Source organism: Miniopterus schreibersii, assembly GCF_964146895.1.
Source record: "Miniopterus schreibersii genome assembly, chromosome: 19".
Taxonomy (NCBI): Eukaryota; Metazoa; Chordata; class Mammalia; order Chiroptera; family Miniopteridae; genus Miniopterus; species Miniopterus schreibersii.
The window spans coordinates 11,876,292-11,897,529 of NC_138119.1; the positions used below are offsets into that span (position 1 = coordinate 11,876,292).

Sequence of the window (21,238 nt, forward strand, 5' to 3'; positions counted from 1 at the left end):
TTCTACTACTTACTTCCACAATGGTCTGCTTACTTCCACAATGGTTTTGGACAAGCCTCTCTGAGTCCCATTTAGGCAATATCCAAGAATGAAGGCGGAAAATGTTTATCCGTTGCCCAATCACCGTGTTCATGCTCTGTACTGAGTGTAGGTATATAGACCCCATCGTGCAGAGAAATAATGACGGGGGAAAAGATGGACCCTTCTCAAAAGTCATGTACATTTTTCATCTGTTGAAAGAGATTTGTTTTTATGCACATTTCCTCATTAAGGAAATTGAACTATATATGTCTGAGGGGTACAAATACATATAAAGCACCAAGGCTGAAAGCAAAAACTCAGGTACAATATCAGCTGTTAAAAGGAGGACATGATTCTTGTACAAATGAAAATTAACATGTGCCAAAGATTTTATTCAACTCATTAATTAATAACTGATCAGTAAGATATTAAAACTGGTTCAGATAAGAATTTAAGTGACAGCTATTTTCGTTCTCTATTCATATAAGTACCGCGCACTAACCGATTGCGCCACTGGAGCTCCTCGTTCTCTATTCAGTGGAATCTACTGGACAAAGTTCATTTGCATTGCCGGGTACAAGAATAATTCCCATACTTATTTGTTTTTTACAAATTAACTCTACCCCTACGGAGCTGTAAAAGCCTGGTCAATAGAAAGTCAAAGTTGCACACCTTTATAGAGTCAGAAGACCGTGCCCAGCCATGGCTCCTTAAACAATGCCCACACTCCACTGAAAGGGCACCTGATACTTTCTTTTGCCTGTTTCGAAGTATTGAGATTTTTTTCTTAACACAATGTTAAGTGGGGGAAAAACAAGGCTAAGAAAGGAGGGATACTAATATATACGTATGAACTGCCATTTCACAGAAAACTCAAATGGTCAATAAATGCGTGAAAAGATGGTCAATCTCATCAGTAATTATGGAAAAGCAAATTGTAAAAAATAATAGTTCATCTTGCCCCCGCCTCCACCCAGGTAACCACTCAGCGGTTAGGTGTATACAGATGTCCCTTTTTTCCATGAATGTACTAACATATATTACTATCAATAAAGATATTTTGAATTGATAAATGAAGGAGTAGCTGAGTGAGAATTAGACGAGAGTAGCTCATGGATGAGTTACGTTAACAGGAATAAGACAAGTTTTCCCAGGAAATCAGGAGGAAGCTGGGATTTCAGGAGCTTAATCCTAATCTCTTCATAACTAAATTTTTCCATCTGAAAATTGGTGATTTTTGGTAAAGGGAATTATCAAAATGATGAAGGATTAAAGGATAAAGGGTACTGCTCTTATTTTGCTGAGTTGGTTCTATTGACCTCCTGTACTGGGGGCTCCTTTTGGTGCTTAGTGTACCCACTTTGTCTCCAAAACCGTTGTTGGGACAGGGCTGGAGGCAGCTGAACCAGCAGGTTTTAAATGAAACTGAAATGAAAGTTCACTTCCTCTTCGTGGATGCCTCGTGACAAGTTCCAAACTCTTTTTAAAGTCAGGTTTAGCTGAAATCTCTTCACTGCCTTTGAAATCTTTGGAGAGAGCCCACCTTCAAGCGTTCTTAGTATGGGAGCACCTGCTGGTTCCATTATGTATGTACCGTCTGTTTTTCCCCTCCTGTTTGGTCTTTAAACTGTGTTTTCAGCTTGCTCTGCCTGCTGAGTTTTCAATCTTTGGTTTCAGGAAGTAAACTAAAAAATCATATCGCTCAATTTGCCTCTTCTTTTCTTTGACTAAAAAGAATTTATTTTTGAAAAGTTAAATGTGTGCTTGGACATCTAAGCCTGAGGCTGAAACGTAGCTTTCTTTGGAATATAATTTGAAGATTTACATGGTTACAATTTCAGTTATTCTCAATTAAAAAGAAACAGAAGAGGAAGTAGAATGCAGTTTGAGAAAGAGCTAGTCCTGTTAAAGTCTTTTTGTGTTAAATATATAAGTGGTGTTTTCAAAACAGTTAATTGCTTCCTTTGAAATAGATATTTTGATTGTTGGGGAGGGGAAGTTAAAAAAATAAATTAATAAAATAACCCTTGGATGTGAAAATAATACGCTGGAGTTGTCTTTTAACCACCTCTAAATATAGTGGATATTTAAATAGGCCAGTTAAGATGAACAATTATGAAGATAAATGATTTTTCCAAGGTTTGCTTTCCTCTTAATGAGGAAAGAGGATTTCCCTTAATTAGATTTGTTGGCAAATCCTGGAAAGTCCCTGCTTCCTACAACATCGCCAACCTTGAATGTGAGTTTGGTTTACCAAATATCAGGAAATTTCTGAAAATCACTTTAAAAAGCTACTTAGCATTAGAAACCATATTTCAGACATGAATCTGCAGTTATTCCCAGTGACTATACAGGGTGGGGCAAAAGTAGGTTTACAGTTGTGAGTACACGAAACAGTTCATTCTTGTATTATTATTTATTAATTATTGTATTATTTCCCATACAAACAACTGTAAATCTACTTTTGCCCTACCTTGCATATCGCAGAAAAATTTCCTATCTAATTCTGATTTGTGATAATCTGTCCCTTTGACAGATTTCGCATTGCTATCTTTGGTTACGGAAGATGCGGTCACAATATATGCAGCTAACAGCTACTCTTCCTATCTGACCTTTCCTTTAACAGAATGCAATGGCTGCTTTGGGTTCTCCTCGGGTGCTCCTCTGCAATGGCGATGGCACAGCTGCACAAAGATCCCACGCTGGACCGTCACTGGGATCTTTGGAAGCAAACTTATGGCAAGCAATACACAGAAAAGGTAGATGGGATTGCCACTTGAATGATCTGCCTTTACTCAAGTACTCTGTGCTTTCTCCCTCTCAAATTATATTCTTATAAGCAGTGTTTTCAATAAATGTTCTGCTCACATTTCTTGCCAGATTCTGTTCTTGGTACAACAGGAAACAAAACAAAGTTCCTCTTTTTATGGAGCTTATATCCTAGTAGGGAAGACAGGAAATAAGTAAATAAATAAGCAGGTATGTAGTATGTTAGATGGTGATAAGTGCAGTAGAGAAAAACAAAGCAAGGCATGGAGGGTAGGAAGGGCCCTGGGAGAGGCTGGGAGTAATTATTCTATAGAATGGTCAGGGAAGGCCTCACACATAAGGTGATATTTGAGCAGAGAATAGACAGAAGCCAGGGAGCAAGCAACTGGAGTGAAGGGGAAAAGAGAACATGTTTGGTGAATAAAAGACCCTTATTTCAGTCCCTGGCATAGAAGTGCTGCCGGATGTTGTTTCTTGACTCTCACTTTCCACTTTGTACTTTTTTTATTTCAAAACATATTTATTGATTGATCTTAAGACCTTAACCCTAGTGCTCCAAATAACTAAGTCCTGTAACTATATAATATTTCTGAGTTTGAAGGCAAACATATACTTACTTCACCCTCACCACTCCCCTATAGACCAGGTCTAACGTCAAAGTCAACTAGAGTTAGATGTGTAGGCAGTACCACTATCTGGTTAAGTGAAGGCTACCTTTCTTTTTAATGATTTCACTCCCTAAGGAGAAATAAAAATGACTTTCCATTAGTATCCTACCTTAATTTATTTAACTTATCCTACTTTATTTAGCTCAAAGTTCGTTCCTTTTTTCCTTTCCTATACACTTCATTATATTTATTTTTCTTTATTCCATTTTCCCCCCTCGAGTGGTTTGGAAGTATATCTGTGCATGTCCACTACGGGGGTAGTAGTAAAATTTTGCTCCAAGAGAGGGGGCTGCATTTATTTTTTTTTAAATTTATCTTTATTGTTGAAAGTAACACAAATGTCCCCATTTTTCCCCACTGATTCTCTCTACCCTGCACCCCTTCCTCCAGGTCTTCACAACACTTGTTGTCTGTGTCCACGGGTTATGCATATAAGTTCTTAAGTTAATCTCTCCCCACCCACCCACCCCTGTCTGTTCCATGCTTCTATGTCTCTGGATCTATTTTGTTCAGTTTATTTTGTTCATTAGATTCCACCTATGAGTAAAATCACTTGATATTTGATTTTCTCTGACTGGCTTATTTCGCTCCAGGTCCCACCGTGTTGTCTCAAAGGGTAAGGGATCTTTCATTTTTTATAGCTGCACAGTATTCCATGGTGTAAATATCCAAGATGCTTGATATGATTTCAATCTTCCTGAACTTGTAGAGAATTGTTTTGTGTCCTAACATGTGGTCTATCTTTGAGCATGTCCCATGTGCACTTGAGGAGAATGCATGTTTTACAGCCTTGGGGTGAAATGTTCTGTAAATGTTCTGTGAATTAAATCCATCTGATCTACTGTGTCATTTAGAGTCACTGTTTCCTTGTTGAGTTTTTGTCTGGAAGATCTACCAAGTAAAGTCAGTGGAGTGTTAAATTCCCCTACTGTGACTGTATTGCTGTTGATCTCGCCTTTAAAGTCCTCCAGAAGGTTTTCTTTTTCCAGCTGGTGTCTTTCGTTTGAGGTGAGATTCTTGTAGACAGCATATATTTAGGCCATGTTTTCTTATCCATTCAGCTACCCTATGTTTTGATTGGAGAGTTTATATTTAAGGTTATTATTGACAGGTACTTATCTATTGCCATTTTATTTCTTTATGCCTATGTTTCTCTTTCTATTTCAACTTCTTATTACAGTGGTCCCTTTAACATCTTGTTCAATACTGGTTTGATGGTGATAAACTCTATTAGCTTTGTCTGGAAAGCTCTTTATTTCACCATCTACTCTGAATGATAGCCTTGCTGGGTAAAGTATTCTTGGTTTCAGATCCTTGTTTTGCATTAGCTTGAATACTTCATGCCATCCCCTTCTAGCCTGTAGAGTTTCTGATGAGAAATCAGCCGACACCCTTATGGAACTCCTTTGTAGGTAACAGATTGCTTTTTTCTTGCTGCTTTTAAGATTCTCTCTTTGTCTTGAATTTTTGGCATTTTAATTATGATGTATCTGGGTGTGGGCCTCTTTGGGTTCTTCTTGTTTGGGACTCTCTGTGCCTCCTGAACTTGTGTGACTTTTTCCTTTACGAGGTTAGGAAAATTTTCTGCCACTGTTTCTTCAAGCAGGCTCTTTAATCCTTGCTTACTTTCTAGACCTTCTGGCATTCCTATGATGTGAATATTGTTACATTTTGTGTTGTCCTACAGCTCTCTTAAACTGTTCTCCTGTGTGTTTTCTTTTGTTTTTATTTATTTATTTACTTACTTATTTAATTTATCTTTATTGTTGAGAGTATTACAGGTGTCCCATTTCCCCCCCCCCAACTGACCCCCTCCACTTCGCTCCCACCCTCTCCCCAGGCCTTCACACTGTTATTAACTATGTCCATGGGTTCTGCATATATGCATATAACTTCTTCGGTTAATCTCTTCCCACCCTCCACCCCCCCTTCCCTCTTTCCTCTGAAATATGATCGTCTGTTGCATGCATCAATGTTTCTGGATCTATTTAATTCGTCATATTCTTTTGTTCATTAGCTTCTTCTTAAAGACTCTTCAATTTTTCCTGTAGTGCTGGTCTGGTGGTGATGAACTCCTTTAGCTTTTTCTTATTTGTGAAGCTCTTTACTTGACCTTCAATTCTAAATGATAGCTTTGCTGGGTAGAGCAATCTTGGTTGTAGTTCCACATTTTTCATCACTCTGAATATTTCTTGCCACTCCCTCTGGCCTGCGAAGTTTCTGTTGAGAAATCAGCTGACAGTCGTATGGGTGCTCCCTTGTAGGTAACTAACTGCTTTTTTCTTGCTGCTTTTAAGATTCTCTCTTTGTCTTTAAACTTTGGCATTTTAATTATGATGTGTCTTGGTGTGGGCCTCTTTGGGTTCCTCTTGTTTGGGACCCTTTGTGCTTCCTGGACTTGTAAGTCTATTTCTTTCCCCAGGTAGGGGAAGTTTTCTGTAATTATTTTTCCAAATAGGTTTTCAATTTCTTGGTCTCTTTCTTCCCCTTCTGGCACCCCAATAATATAAATGTTGGGCCTCTTGAAGTTGTCCCAGAGGCTCCTTGTAATATCTTCATATTTCTGTATTCCTTTTTCTTTTTGCTCTTCTGGTTGGGTGTTTTTTGTTTCCTCATGTTCCAAATTGCTGATTTGATTCTCAGTGTCCTCTACACTACTGTTGATTCCATGTAAATTATTCTTCATTTCAGTTCCTGTAGCCTTCATTTCAAATTGGTACTTTATTATGTTATCGATTTTCTCAGTTATTTCCCTAATAGTCTGTTTAAACATCCTTATAAACAAAATTCTGAACTCTGTATCTGTTAGCTTGCTTGGATCTATTTCATTTAGTTCCTCTTCTAGAGATTTCTTCTGTTCTTTCCTTTGTGACATGTTTCTTTGCCTCCACATTTTGGCTGCTTGCAGGTGTTTGTTTCTATGTATTAGGCAGAGCTGCTATGTCTCCTGGAATTTGTATAGTGGCTTTGTGTAGCAGGTGTCCTTTAGGGTCCAGTGGCTCAGCCTCCCCAGTCACCTGAGCTGGGCCTTCTAGGTGCTCCCCTGTGTGGGCTGTGTGCACTGTCCTGTTGAAGTTGAGCCTTGGTTGCTGTTGGCATCCCTGGGAGAAATTGACCCCCCCGGCCAATCGGCTGTGAGGACCAGCTGCAACTACAGCCAAAGAGCTGCTGTGCTGGGGACACCCCTAAGGAGCAGGATTTACTTCAGTGGAGCTTTGGTGTTCACCAAGTGCACCCCTTGAGTGTCACTCATGGATGTGGTAGGGTTGTAATCCAGCATGGTAGAGTCTGACCACCAGGTGCACTGTCTCTGGGGCCTCCGGGGAGGTGCAAAGTCAGCCTCTGCCAGTGCCTTGCCCAGGGCCACCCAGCATGAACTACACAGCAAACTGTAGTTGGCTGCTACTTGTGCTGGGCTTGGCCATGTCCAGGAGAGGCCAAGCTATGAGCCAGTGCAGGCTGCCGCTAGTGCCAGGCCTGGGGCCCCTTATCAAGCTGTATGGGGGACGCTGCTGCTTGTTTGAGAGATTTTAGGAAAGTCCTAAGCATGAGGCTCGAGCGGCCACTTGCATAGAAAAGCCACAGGAAATGGCCTGGATGAGCCTGCAGGTGGGGAGGGGCCTCCAGGAATCACGGGGCGGGGCCAAAGGTGTGAGCCAGGTGCTGGCGATTCAAATATGGCACCTGCCTGCCGGCTCTGTGGGGAGCACTCGCCAAAGGAGCAATGGCCTCTGTCAGCTCTCTTGCCTGGGAGAAAGTTGCCCCTCCACCTCTCACCCTGATTTCAGGCAGGTTAGTTCCTCCCCAAGTGTCCCAGGGTCCTTTCCAGCTGCTGCCTGGTGCTGGGGCTCAGAGGAAGCGCGCCCAAGTGAGTGCCTGTGTGGGCCCTTTAAGAGGAAATCTTGGGGCTTCCGCAGACTCCGCGACCCTCAGCCCCAATCCTCCCTGGTTTTCACAGCCTGGAGTTGTGAGGATGTCTCTTCCTGGCCCTGCAGCCCTGGGCTGGGGGCGTGCTGTGGGGCTGGGACCCCTCACTCCTCCAGGAAACCTCCGCCACCAAGATGTCCCTCCCGGGTTTAAACCGCAGTACCAGGTGTGGGCCCTGGTGAGCCTCCAATTCAGCCCCGATCCACCCTCCTACAGGTCTCGGTGCTTTTTCAGTTCCCTGGCTGTAGGGCTTCTGTGCAGCCAGATTTCAGGAGGCTCTGAGTGATGGTGGTTCTGTATTTTAGTTGTAATTTTGATGTGGTTGTGGGAGGCGGCGGGTGCAGCTGTTACCTACGCTGCCATCTTGTTTCCTCTCTCCCTCTCCTGTTTTTTATTGTTCTTTTCTTTTTGGTTCTCTGATTGAGTGATTTTTTTCTACCCTGTCTTTTAATTCCCTGATCCAATCCTCAGCTTCTCCTAATCTGCTGTTTATTCCTTCCAGTGTTTTTGTGTGTGTTTTTAATTTCTAGTATGTCATTCTTAATTTCCTTCATAGTTTCCATTTCTTTTCTCATGTTGTTGAGCATCTTTATGATCAGCATTCTGAACTCTATAACTGATATATTGCTTATCTCCATTTCATTTAGCTCTTCTTCTGGATAATTCTTTTGTTCTTTCATTTGAGGCTTGTTTTTTGTCTCTACCCTGCTGGAAAACCTCTTGGCCCACCCTGTGGAGTTTCTACAGCCTGAGGCTAAGAGACTGAATAACAATCTCAAGGTGCTTTGAATCTTTGCCTGATTGTATTTGCGACTTTAGCTGCCAGTCTGGATTTGTTTCTGTGGATTAAGTAGATCTGCTAGGACTCTGTCTTTTTGGAGGATCTCTGGTGCAGGCCAATGTGACTGCTGTTTGTAACCCGCCTTGAGTACCCTGTTTGAAGTTTTCCACACTCCACAGCTTGTGGTTCCCTCTGCTGGGGCTGGGTGTGTTTGGACAAGACCAGGATGCCCACCAAGGTCTGCTTTTCCAAGCCCTGGGTCCAGAAGCAAATCAGTCAAAGAATCAAAGCACCTAGAAGCTGTTATTCAGTCTCTTAACAGCCTCAGGCTGTAGGAACTTCACAGGGTGGACCAAGAGGTTTTCCAACAGGGTGGGGCAATTGTTTCCTTTCCAGGTAAAATGTTTGGAAGGTAAAAGGAAAGATGTCCTTAGCAGTATGGGGCATGACTCAGCACAGGAATGCAAATGCCTATCCTCTAAGTGCTATTCCACTGCCAGCACCCTGAATTCTCTTCACATACCTCTAGACCATTCTCATCGCTGACTCTCATCCCAACCCCCCAGGCTATAGTTTCCAATAAGCGATAATCAGCAGAGGAGCTGGCAACAACTCTTTTCGGCCTTATTTCATTGAATGTTAAAGACCATGCATGTTGTATTCCATGTACATTGGTCCTACGTAAATTAAACTTCCCAAGGGTAACAAATTCAGCAGTCAAAATATGAATTCACTCTGGATAAAATTAAAATAATAGAACCAAAATGATTTTAAGATAAAAAATATATAGGTATAACAAAATAACATCCACACAAATGAACAAGAAATTGTAAACTAAATTAGAAATCCAATTAGTAATCTTGAAAATAAAAAATATAGTAATTGAAATAAAAACTCAATAAAAGAGATATAAACTCCAGACTAGAAAGAGTTGGATAGAATCAGCAATCTGGAAGATAGTACTGAAGCATTCACCCACAAGGGAGCACATGAAAATAAAAAGAAAAAACTATGAAAATGCAGGTAAAAGAGATGATAAAGAGTTTGAGGCTCCAAAATATAACTGATAGAAGTTTCTGAAAAAGATAAATGGAATGGTAGAGAAGCAATATTTGAAGAGATACTAGTTGAGAATTTTCTACATATAAAGAAAAAGTCCTTCATCCTTCAACCAAAAGTACCCAAGAGAGGAAATAAAGAAACCTACACCCAGACACATGTAATGAAGCTGCAAAATATCCAAGAGAAAGAGAATCACAAAAGTTACCAAAGCTAAAAGCAGAAGTACAGCAATTAGGCTGACATCTGCAATAGTAAATACCAGAAGACAATGGAGATATATCTTCAAATCACTAAAGAAAAATAGGTAGAAATGTATAATCAGTTAAACTATTTTTCAGGAGAGTAAAAAAAAAAATTTTCTTTAAGCTTATAAAGATTAAGTGAATTTACCACCTACAGAGGATATACTTCAGCCAACAGTAGTTTGTAAAAAAAAAACAAAAAACCAACTTTTTAGCAGATTGAGGAAGTTCACTATATATATCAGAAAATAATATTAATCACCATCAAGCAATTAAGAGCAAGAGTTAAGATTAATATGCTGTTTTAGTAGTTATATTGAATATACAGTGGCACCTTGGTTTTCTAATGTGATCTGCTCCGGAAGCCCATTCGAGTTCTGAAATGTTCAAAAACCAAGGGATCAACAGCTGGGCCTCAGGCTTTTGCCCTCAGCAGAAGCTGTGTGGCATGTTCGATGTCCGAGGTGTGTTCGAAAACCGAGGTGCCACTGTATTCATTTATTTGCATGTCCCCTGACAGATCCACATTTGGTAGAATGCTTTGTAATATGTTTAATTTCACTATTGAACATTTATTTGTGCAGGATTCAGTAGAATTAATGATCTTTTTCCTTGTATTCTAGAATGAGGAAGTAGCACGACGTCTCATCTGGGAAAAGAATCTAAAATTTGTGATGCTTCACAACCTGGAGCATTCAATGGGAATGCATTCATTCGATCTAGGCATGAACCACCTGGCAGATATGGTAGGTAAACTACAAATAATCCTACTTTCATCTCTGGTAAGCATGATTTCTGTCTCTCCAGAAGCAATTTGAAAGTAAACGGCAAAGGTAAATTATCTACATGTGTACAAACTTAGAAAAATATAGAATTTAGAGACAAGAATTTGTACAGATTCTTTTAGTCCTACTGTGACCTCTTTCCTTAACAAACCCCTTCTTTATTTTAAACTCACGGGTTAGAAAGCATTGCCCAATGACCACTCACAATCTTTTAGAGTAGTTACCAGACTTATTTAAGTCTAAATTGACAATTTAATCTGCTTTCTTAATTGGGAATGTGGGCTTTTAATGTCACAAATAATCTCCCATTTTAGATTCTGTTCTACCCTGAAAAATCGTACCACTGTGACCAAAATTAAGAATCATAGGAGCACTTGAAATCTTGCTCCCAGGCATATGTTGTCAGTTTGGCTCAAATAAAATCTTATTTTTTTTAAAAAAGGATCATAGTACCCCTTAGAAAAGAACACCTAGGTAGATTAAATTTCCACTTAAGTGTAGGACTCTCCTTTGTAATTCTTTCTCACAAGGAAAATCAGTTCAGTCCAATTTTTAGACAGGTCTTTTATAAAATTATGCCTTGCTTTGAACCAAAAATCTGTCTCCTGTTACTTCTAGTTTTTACAGTTTTCTTCTTCTCCTTCCCAATGTCTAACTGGGATACTAATGCAAAGTGTAAGAGTAAAGAAAAGACCCAGATAACTCACCTATGAGGTCATTAGCAGTATGTATGTTGGTCACAACTACCAATGGTTTTTCACAATTGTTAAATATATTCACAGTTACAGTTTTTAGAATATTGAAAAGCAGGATATAAGTGAAAGGAGATATGTATATTTGCCTTGTAGACCAGTGAAGAAGTGGTGTTTTTGATGAGTTCCCTGAGAGTTCCCAACCAATGGCCAAGAAACGTCACTTACAAGTCAAACCCTAATCAAAAATTACCTGATTCTCTGGACTGGAGAGACAAGGGGTGTGTTACCGAAGTGAAAAACCAGGTGAGTATTATCATCCCAAGCCTCTGTACCCCAGGTAGAGTTCTCTCTTCCTTAAATACTTACTCTTGCTACATAATTTGGCAGTGAATTTCCCTTATGTTACTTTCTAACTATTTTTGTTATTCTGTCTTCCCAACTAAATTGCAAACTTCTTGAGGGCAAGCACCAACCACATATCGAACTTTATTTGTATTCCCCACAATGCTTAGAACACCACTGGTTAGAAACACATTATACAAAAACTGAACTAAGCAAATAAGTCAAGACAGACTTTCAATGCTCATGCTGTCCACCGACTGCACTGCACCCTCCACCAAGCTAATTGCTTGGGAAACGGTATTGTGTGTGAGAGAATATCTAACAGGAAGTTTCTCCATCCATCTCACTTACGAAATTCAGGTTTGAAGAAGAGGAAGGAACTAGAGCTCAGACTGGTCTATAAATAATACCAGTCAATTAATTCATGATTAGGCTTGCATTGTTAGAATAAAAAATATGGGCTTTATATTTTGTTTCTGTTTTTATATTTCCTTTAGTTTGCTTATAAAACAAAAAAGCTACAAAAATCCCAAATTAAGGATATATAAGAGTAAAATACATGTATCACTTTAGAGGTCTGGGTAAGGAAGGATCAGAGAATTCTGAGCAGCTGCCCCAGCTTGTGACCCATGAAAAATGTAAAAATTAAGAAGTGAATGGTATTGCTAATCTCTTATTCCACCTAGTTATTTTTCTTTCAACTAGTTTTGGGTTTCTTACTGAAGCTTCTCTAAAATAATAGTTTGGGAAGATCTGATAAACTACATATTTAGGTGTTGACTATAAATAATTTAATGAGCTTCTTTCCCTGGGTGCTTGCATTTTAATAGGTGGTTTTGCTTTAACCTAAAGCAAATTCAATTTGCTTCCTTTGGGTAGAGGGCAAGGTGGGATGAGAAAAGAAGAGAGTGAGAGCAATTATGATAGGGCTTTGGACCCTCTGCCCCTTTTGTGTTTTGTTTGTAAAGTATCTTTTGATTTTAAAATTCTGAAGCTAAAAGAAATTTTGACCTTATGTTTCAGGCATTATTTGGCAGGAGAAAGGGTATTTTAGGTCAAGGGAATCACCCCAGCTCCTCTCCAAATCATTTTAGTGTAGGCATTTATTTCCTTTACTTATGGGTGAAGATAGCTTGAATTTAGTATGTGCTTAATAAGTATTGTTTCTTAAAATGTTTGAATATGGCAGTTATGCTCTGAGCTCAGCCATTTGCAAATCTTTATCAAGGTTTAACCTTGGCCAGAGAATGAGCAAACATTTAGTCTTCATTCCCATGTCTAAGACAGTGATTTTCAAACTTTTTCATCTCATGGCGCACATAAACTAATTACTAAAACCTGTATCACACCAAAAAATGTATTGTATTTTTTGCCAATCTAACAACAAAAAAAAGGTATAATCGATTCATTCACATCTGACAGCTATTGTTGTGTTGGCTGTTGTCATATTTTAAAAATATGTTTTTATTGATTTGAGAGAGAGAAACATGGATCGGCTGCCTCCTGCACACCCCACACTGGGGATCAAGCCCACAACATGGCCATGTGCCCTGATCGGGAATCAAACCGGCAACCTCTAGGTGCATGGGACCACGTTCAACCAACTGAGCCATGCCAGCCAGGGCCTCTGCTGTCATTTTTTTATTTGACAATCTAAGGGAAAAGAGGTCAGTGACCCTTACTAAATAGTCAGGTATTACATGTTTTAAAAATTCTTGCGGCATATCAGTGTGCTCTGGCACACCAGTCGAAAATCACTGGTCTAAAAGAAGAAATTGTAGTGGGGGAGCTCTTCCAGTAACTACTGACAGGGATGACGTGTTGGGTGTTGCCCAGTTTGTGTTATGAAGTCATCCTTACTGACTTTCTATGGTTGCCTTTATGACCTTGTCTCTGCTTTAGGGTTCTTGTGGTTCTTGTTGGGCTTTCAGTGCTGTGGGGGCCCTGGAAGCACAGCTGAAGCTGAAGACAGGAAAGCTGGTGTCTCTGAGTGCACAGAACCTGGTGGACTGCTCGACTGAAAAATACAGCAATAAAGGCTGCAATGGTGGATTCATGACACGGGCTTTCCAATATATCATTGACAACAATGGCATCGAATCAGAAGCTTCCTATCCCTACAAAGCCACGGTGTGTCACAAGCAAACGTTTTGGGCTGCCCCGTGATCTTATACCCCTTGACTGACTATACTAGACTCACCACCAAGCCAATGGCTTGAGAAATAGTGTTGTGTGTATGTGAGAACCCTGATTAGTAATTCTAAATTCTCACGGGTTCTCTTTCTTATGCAGGGGCCCTCTTAATTTACCAGTGGCATATTGGTTTTAAACAAGCAAATAGGATTCATGCTTGAAAATGGTTTTGCAGCAAACCTTCCTTAAAATTCTTTCTATATATCTGCCTGGTATTTAAACTCTTTGTCCTGTAGCCTCCCATGCTCACTTTTATTCTCAGATCATCAATCATATATTTCTTCTTTCTACTATAAAGCTAAGTAATGCTCTCTTCTTCCTCCTTACAAGTTCATTATGTATTTTATTAAATAATATAAGTAATATATCCATATTCCAGAACATTTAGAAAAGATAAAAAAGTCACTCAAAAACCTCTAACCTTATCCACTGTTATTTTGGTTTATTTCTTTCAAGTTCTTTTTCCTACTAAGCATTTTAAAAGCATAGTTGTATAAACCAACATGAATTGGTAACCTCCTCTTTCCCATATGAAACCTACTCTAAGTGTTTTTTATGTCATATGGTCTTTATTAACCATCATTTAAACTGCAGATCATCTTGCAGGCATTATATCACCAAAAAGGTTCTAAAGTTCTAGCCTAGAGTTTATGATCTTTATGTAGTACACCCCTACAATCCACCTTAGAGTCTGAGGGACATTATCCTGGCAACTTCTGCACGTGTGACAATGTGCACAATGTGAAACATTAGAATAGGTCTGTATTTCCTCTGCTATTCTGGAACATAAAACTGTCAGGCTTTGGAGGATCTGATTTTTCTTTCTTCAAAAAGAGGAAGGCACCATAGACACTTGAAAAGGCTAAATGAGGAAAGAAAACATATTTGAAATCCAAACTTAGGATATTGGTGATTTATAAAGGAAGTTGAAGTATACTTCTTTATCTGACTTATACTTTTTTGTAGGATGGGAAGTGCCAATATGACTCAAAATATCGAGCTGCCACGTGTTCAAAGTATACTGAACTTCCCTTTGGCAGTGAAGATGCCTTGAAAGAAGCTGTGGCCAATAAAGGACCTGTGTCTGTTGCTATAGATACGAACCATCCTTCTTTCTTCCTCTACAAAAGTGGTAAAAACTCAGATATCATATCCTCTAGTTATATTCTGCCCTTGCACTATAAAAAAAAATAAGTTAGCTACCTCTGAATGTTTTGAGTAGAATAAACAGAATCCTCCATTTCATATACATATTTTATACCCAGTTGTAAATAGTAAAGTAATACTTACCAAAGTTTACTAACACTATATGCCAAGTACTATGATGAATTCTTTCTGTGCATTATTTCATTTAATCCTCACAATAACCCTATTTTACAGATGAAAAAACTAAGTCTTAGGTTAACTTGCCTGAAGTCACACAGTCTGAAAATGGTCAGCTGGGATTAGAAACTGTGCTACTTGACTCCAGTGCCTGTGCTCCTAAGCACTGTAGCCACTGTGTACTGTAGGTGCAGCACAGCAGTGTGTAAGGGCACCACAAATGGGGCACATTGTATTAGATGAAGGGCAAGGCTAAAATATTTTTTCTAAACCTCACCTTAAAAATCATTTAATCTAGTAAAAGATGAAATTGTATGGAAGAAACAATTTAGGAATATATACAAAGAAATACAGTAGGCCCTGGCCAGCTAGCTCAGTTGGTTAAATCGTCATCTGGATATACCAAGGTTGTGGGTTCGATCCCTGGTCAGGGCACATATAAGAAGCAACCAATGAATGCATAAATAAGTGGAACAAACTGATGTTCCATTCTCTTTCTCTCATAAATTTAAAAAAAAAAAAAAAAAGACAGTGACTATATGTAAGTTAAAAAATAACTAGAAAATGGTGGCAGTTTATCAAAGAAAATTTTGAGGGAGCTATGATTAGATTAATGCCAAAGTTGGCAAGAAAACTGACAAATACACCATTAATGGCAAAGAATTAAGAAATCTAAATAGTTTAAAAATTAGAGTATATGTTCCTAAAATTTTAATTAACCTAGCCATATATGCAAAGCAGTCTAATAAAAATAATAGCATTTTCAAATATCCTTCATTGTCACATACCATTCACTCTTTTTCTCCACCCATTTTATTCTCAGGTGTCTACTATGAACCAGCCTGTACTCTAAATGTGAATCATGCTGTATTAGTGGTTGGCTATGGTAACCGTGATGGGAAAGACTACTGGCTTGTGAAAAACAGGTAATATATTTGTACTTTAATGTATATTTAATTAAAATCAGGAATTAGTGGGAGCCTCAACAAATGCTTTCTTGTGATTATGATGATCATGATATTGACAATGATAATATCTTATAAAGTGACATACTAAATTACTCAGTGCCCCCATTTCTTCACTTCCTATTGTGCCTTCAGCACATTGTTTTCATGACTGATCTTCATGAACTGAAGTTTCAGTTCTCTGATCATTCCTTCTTGATCTCCTTTATGAATACCTACTCCTCTGCTTAGCTTGCAAATGTTGGTCTTTCCTCCAGGGCTCCATCCTTTGCCCATTACTCTCCTTATTTTACATTTTTCTTGGGTACCATCCTTGTGTTCTTAGGGTTTTAGCTATATACTATATACTTTCAAATCTCTAGCTCTAGCTATGACCTCTGCCCTGAACTTCAGACTTATTTATCTGGACATATCTACTTCTGTGTATCTTAGTTTCTCCAGACTCTACATGTCCAAGGAATTCAGTACTCTCTCCACCCTACTGTTCTTCCTAGAACTTCCCATCTCACTAAATGGCAACACCACACAACACAGTCACCCAATTAGATACTATGGATTTGTCTTACACCCCTCCAGATCCAATCAAGCAAAAAGTCAAATTAATTTTACCTCATATTTGTCCATGATTCTGTTCCCTCTCCATTTCTTCTATTATTGCTCCAGTTCAGACATCTCTTGCTGGGACTATTCCTGTAGGCTTCTAACTTTAATCTCAAATCCATCTTTCATACTGCTTCCAAACTGGCTTGTCTAAAATATGAGTCTGGGCTTAAAACTCTTCTACTTACTACCATTCAGTATAAAATTAATGTTCCCTAGTAGAGAAGACAAGTTGTCTATGCTGTGGTCCCTACCTCCCTTACCAGCCTCAACTCCTGGCACTTGTCTGACACTTCTGATTCTAGTTATATTGAACTATATGCAGTTACAGTTCCCATTCATAATCTTACCTTTAATATTTTCATGTCTTGGTTATGCTGTTCCCTCAGCCTGGAACATCATTTCTCCTCACTTGGTTTATTCTTTCCTTTCCTTCAAAACCAGCTCAGGCATTATCTGTACCAGAAAGTTCTCCCCAAATCCTTGGGCTGGGGTAAAAAGTCTTTTTTAATGCTCCCCAAATGTCCTATGCATACTGGAATATTTTACACATTCCAATTAAATTGTATCTCATCTATCACTCCAATATTCTGTATGTGCCTTTGGGGTAGAGATTATATTTTGTCATTATATCCTTAGCACAGCACATGGCACCTAACAGTCCCTCAGTACATGAATTAGTCGGCACCTATATAATCCACAAATAAAAGGAATGTGGCATCTAGAGGGGAAAAAGAGAGGTATGAAGAGCTAAGACAAGCCTTTTGAAGCTTCTCCTTGTGTTAGTTTTCCAGGGCTCTCACAACAAAGTACCACAAACTGAGTGGCTTAAACAACAAAAATTATGGTCCTCATGTTCTAGAGGCTAGAAGTCAGAGATCAAGGTGTAGGCAGGGTAGGTTCCTTCTGAGGGCTGTGAGAAAGAAAATTTTCAATGCCTTTCTTCAAACTTCTGAAGGTTTACTGGCAATCTTTGGCTTTTCTTGGCTTGTGTAAGTATCAACCCGATCTCTGCCTTCATTTCCACATTGTGTGCATGTCTATCTCTGTACAATTTACCTCTTTTATAAGACATCAGTCATATTGGATTAGGACTCGCCCTAATGACCTCATTTTAACTTAATTTATTAGATCTGCAATGACCCTATTTCCAAATAAGGTCACATTCTAAGGTCTTGGGGGTTAGGATTCCAACATATGAATTTTTGGGGTACATAGTTCGACCCATAACACCCCTCAATTCTTTACCGGAAGTAAATATTTTACAACCCATAAACAAAAAAAGGTGCTTCCTTCATCTCACATAGAAGATGGTAGTATTTATATGGCCCATTGGTAAAATAGATGAAGGGACCAATATCCTAATATCTTGGTTCACTGGTAACCCATTCACAGCACTAATCAGCTTAGGTCTAGACCAATGATAGCTTTTTTATTTTTTTTCAAAATTTACAACATTTATGCCTGTGTTTCTTTCTTATTTTTTTTTTTTAAGAATAGTTATTGATTTTTATTTTATTTTTATTTTTTAGAGAGAGAACAAAGGAGAGGGAGAGGGAGAGAGAAACATTGATCGGCTGCTCCCACATGCAACGCTGACATGTGCCCTGACTGGGAATTGAACCAGCAACCCTCAGGTGCACAGGGTGACAAACACCCGAGCCACACTGGCTAGGGAAAATTATAGCTCTTTTAGATGCAGCAATATTTTCACTTATATTTTGTTGACTCCTTACAGTATTTACCTTTAATGCTAAGTATTCTAAATTCCCTTCTCTATTGAGAGTGCTCTTCTTGAAGATTATCTATTTCTTTTAGTGTTTAAATCTAAAACCTCTTTTTCAGTACTTATTTATTCAACACAAGCATTTACTAGGCATCTATAACATAACAAGCATTATCTAGGCCATGGAGATAGGAAAATTAATAAGAAATTATCCTTCCCTGAAGGAGCTCACAGTCCAACAGGTAATTAGATATATATTTTTAAGATTTATCCTCACCCAAGGACATGCTTTTATTGATTTGAGAGACAGAGAGAGAAAAACATCGATGTGAGAGCGAGACATCAACTGGCTGCTTCCTGCATGCCCCATACGGGGGCATGTGTCCTGACCAGGAATCAAACTGGCAACCTCTTGGTGCACAGGTGACACCCAACCAACTGAGCCATGCCGGCCAGGTCTAGAATATAAATTTCTTAAAGTTGACAGAATGTTCTCTCGTTCCTTTTTTCATCTTCATTCAAACATTGATTAAAAAACTATGTCGAGCACCGTGCTAGGTACTGGGTATTTGGCAATGAAAAATATAGCCTTTCTACCCTCCTTCAAGATACAGTCTTATGGAGTCAGGCAAACAGGTAGGCGCATGTACAGACCACAGCAACAGAATAGGATAAATGCTAAGATGGAGGTATGCATAAGTTGCAGTGGAAGCACAGAAGAGTCCTTGGCACTGGGGAGTCATGGAAGGCCTGTTAGCTAGGTTATTTAACAGTCTTGAAGGACAAGAAGGAATTCACCAAGTGAAAAGGGCAATCAGAGCAGAGGAAGCTAAATGTGCAAAAGCCCAGATGTGAGAGAAAGTAGATGAGTTAATGGGAACTGCAAGTTCTTTCATAAAGGTTGTAGTATAAGGTGCCTGTTAGAGACATGAGTTAGAAAGGACCAAATTATGAGACCACGGTGATTGCTGGCACAAAGTCCTAACAAGGACAGATTGCACATGGACATAAATTCCAGGCTCCACAGAGGCTGATTCAAACAAAACCCTCTTCTATCATCAAACTTGTTCTTATTGAGCTCTTAAAAGATTAAATGATGTGTCATTTCCAATGCTATTAATTAACCTCATGTAAAAGAATGTGGAGTCTTCCTCTGTTTGGCTGCTGCTTTGACAGCTTCCTTTTGTTTATACTTTCTGGAGGGGGTATATCATTGATCCATGGTCTTGAATTTTTCTCCCCTTTATGCGCATGGGTATTCAACTTCTTTATACAATACAGTATAGCATAGTGAGTGAAGGCAGTAACTTTGAAGCCAGGCAGACCTTGGTTAGAATCCTAGTTTCCTTTACTGTCTGTGTGATCTTAAGCAGGCTATTTAACATCTTTAAAGGAATTTAAGTTTGATAGAAAAATCATCACCTATGATCCTATTATGCAAAAGCATTTAGAGGTGGGGCATTGGAAAGAATGATACACAAAGAGTAAGGCATATTTACAGAGTAGGAGGATTAGACCTTATATTTGGAATGGACCTTATATTGTTTTCTTTACATATTAAGTCTATTCATCAGTACAGGATGAGGCAAAAGTAGGTTTACAGTTGTTCATGTGGAAAATAATACAGTAATTAATAAATGATAATACAAGAATAAATGCTGTTTCACGTACTCAAAACTGTAAACCTACTTTTTCCCCACTCTCTATAGCACTAAAGCCTTACAAACTTCCTTTGAAAATTGCCTAAAATCCCTTGGGAAATTATTATATTATTTTGTTCTAATTTTGTTTTACAGTGTTTTATATATAGTTGCTTTATGAGAAAAACAATCTAAGAGATAAAAAATTGATAATGTGGCATTCATTTGTAATTTTGTGTTGTTTGTTTTTCTAAAGCTGGGGCCTCTACTTTGGTGAACAAGGATATATTCTGATGGCAAGAAATAGAGGAAATCATTGTGGGATTGCTAATTATCCCTCTTACCCGGAAATCTAGAGGATCTCTTCATTACATAACAAGTCAAGAAAGATAAAACACTTTCTCTTCACTTACTTTTACCTACTGTAACCAGTAGAAATGTGTGTCATACGATCAATGTAAATATATAGTTTGACTCTTCTACTTTTTTAACTTTGCAGATCTTGAAAAAATTTGCTAAGTAAAAATTAATAATATACTATAGGTATAATTGTATGAGAATTAGTCAATCTAATACAATTTGCCTTTGTCTTATTTTACCTCTTTGTCTTTTTATGTTCCCTAATATCCTTTTGTAACTTGATGGCATATAAATGCTTTATAATTATCTGTCTTTTTAACTTTGTATCATTACTACATACTATTCTTATTCTTAGGTAATATTATAATCTATCATAAGAATGTAAATTGTGGTATGCTGGTGATGTGCTATGGCAACTTCAATGGAAGAAACTATTAAATTATTAATGTGGCTCAGATTGTATCTTTGCACATAAAAGGACTCAATAAAATTTTTAAATGAAGTTAGACACTTTGTAAGAATTATTTTAATGACCAACAATTAATATACTGATTCAATTATTTTTTCCTAGTCATTAGCAATTTGGCCAGGACATTTTTGGAGCAAATAATTAAGTCAACCTGAATAAAATAACCAAACTGCATTTCTTTTAATATTTAATATTTCATTACTCATTTTTATCTGATTCAGATTGATCTTCTTCACAAATGCTATAGATTTGTAGATGGGTTCTGAAAAGGCAGCAAGAACTTTAAGTGTTATAAGTTCATACCTATGACATAAAAATGGGGGGGGGATGCTCAGCTGGGCGTGGCTCAGCGGTTGAGCATTGACCTGGGATCCAGGAGATCGAGGTTCAACTCCTGGTGAGAGCACGTGCCCAGGTTGCGGCCTCAATCCCCAGTTGGGGGTGTGCAGGAGGCAGCTGATCAGTGATGACTCTCTCATCATTGATGTTTCTATCTCTTTCTCTCTCCCCTCCTCTCTCTAAAATCAATAAAGATATTTTTAAAAAATTAAAATGTGGGAGGGATGATGTCATTAGTATATCTTAAACTGAACTTCAACTAATTTCACTATCTCTTATACCCTCTCCATAAAGTACATTTTAAAGAACAAGAATTGCTAATTATAAAAAC

At 38.5% G+C, this 21,238-nt stretch overlaps 1 protein-coding gene across 1 annotated transcript; it reads left to right on the forward strand.

Moving 5' to 3' along the window:
- The first annotated feature begins 1,431 nt into the window (after window positions 1–1,431).
- On the forward strand, window positions 1,432–21,109 carry CTSS (cathepsin S). Its single transcript, XM_081122364.1, has 8 exons — window positions 1,432–1,607; window positions 2,648–2,780; window positions 10,094–10,216; window positions 11,104–11,253; window positions 13,195–13,422; window positions 14,452–14,617; window positions 15,632–15,734; window positions 19,996–21,109. Exons 1-8 carry the CDS (start codon window positions 1,582–1,584, stop codon window positions 20,093–20,095), a joined length of 1,029 nt encoding a protein of 342 aa, XP_080978490.1. The 5' UTR covers window positions 1,432–1,581; the 3' UTR covers window positions 20,096–21,109.
- Window positions 21,110–21,238: the final 129 nt, after the last annotated feature.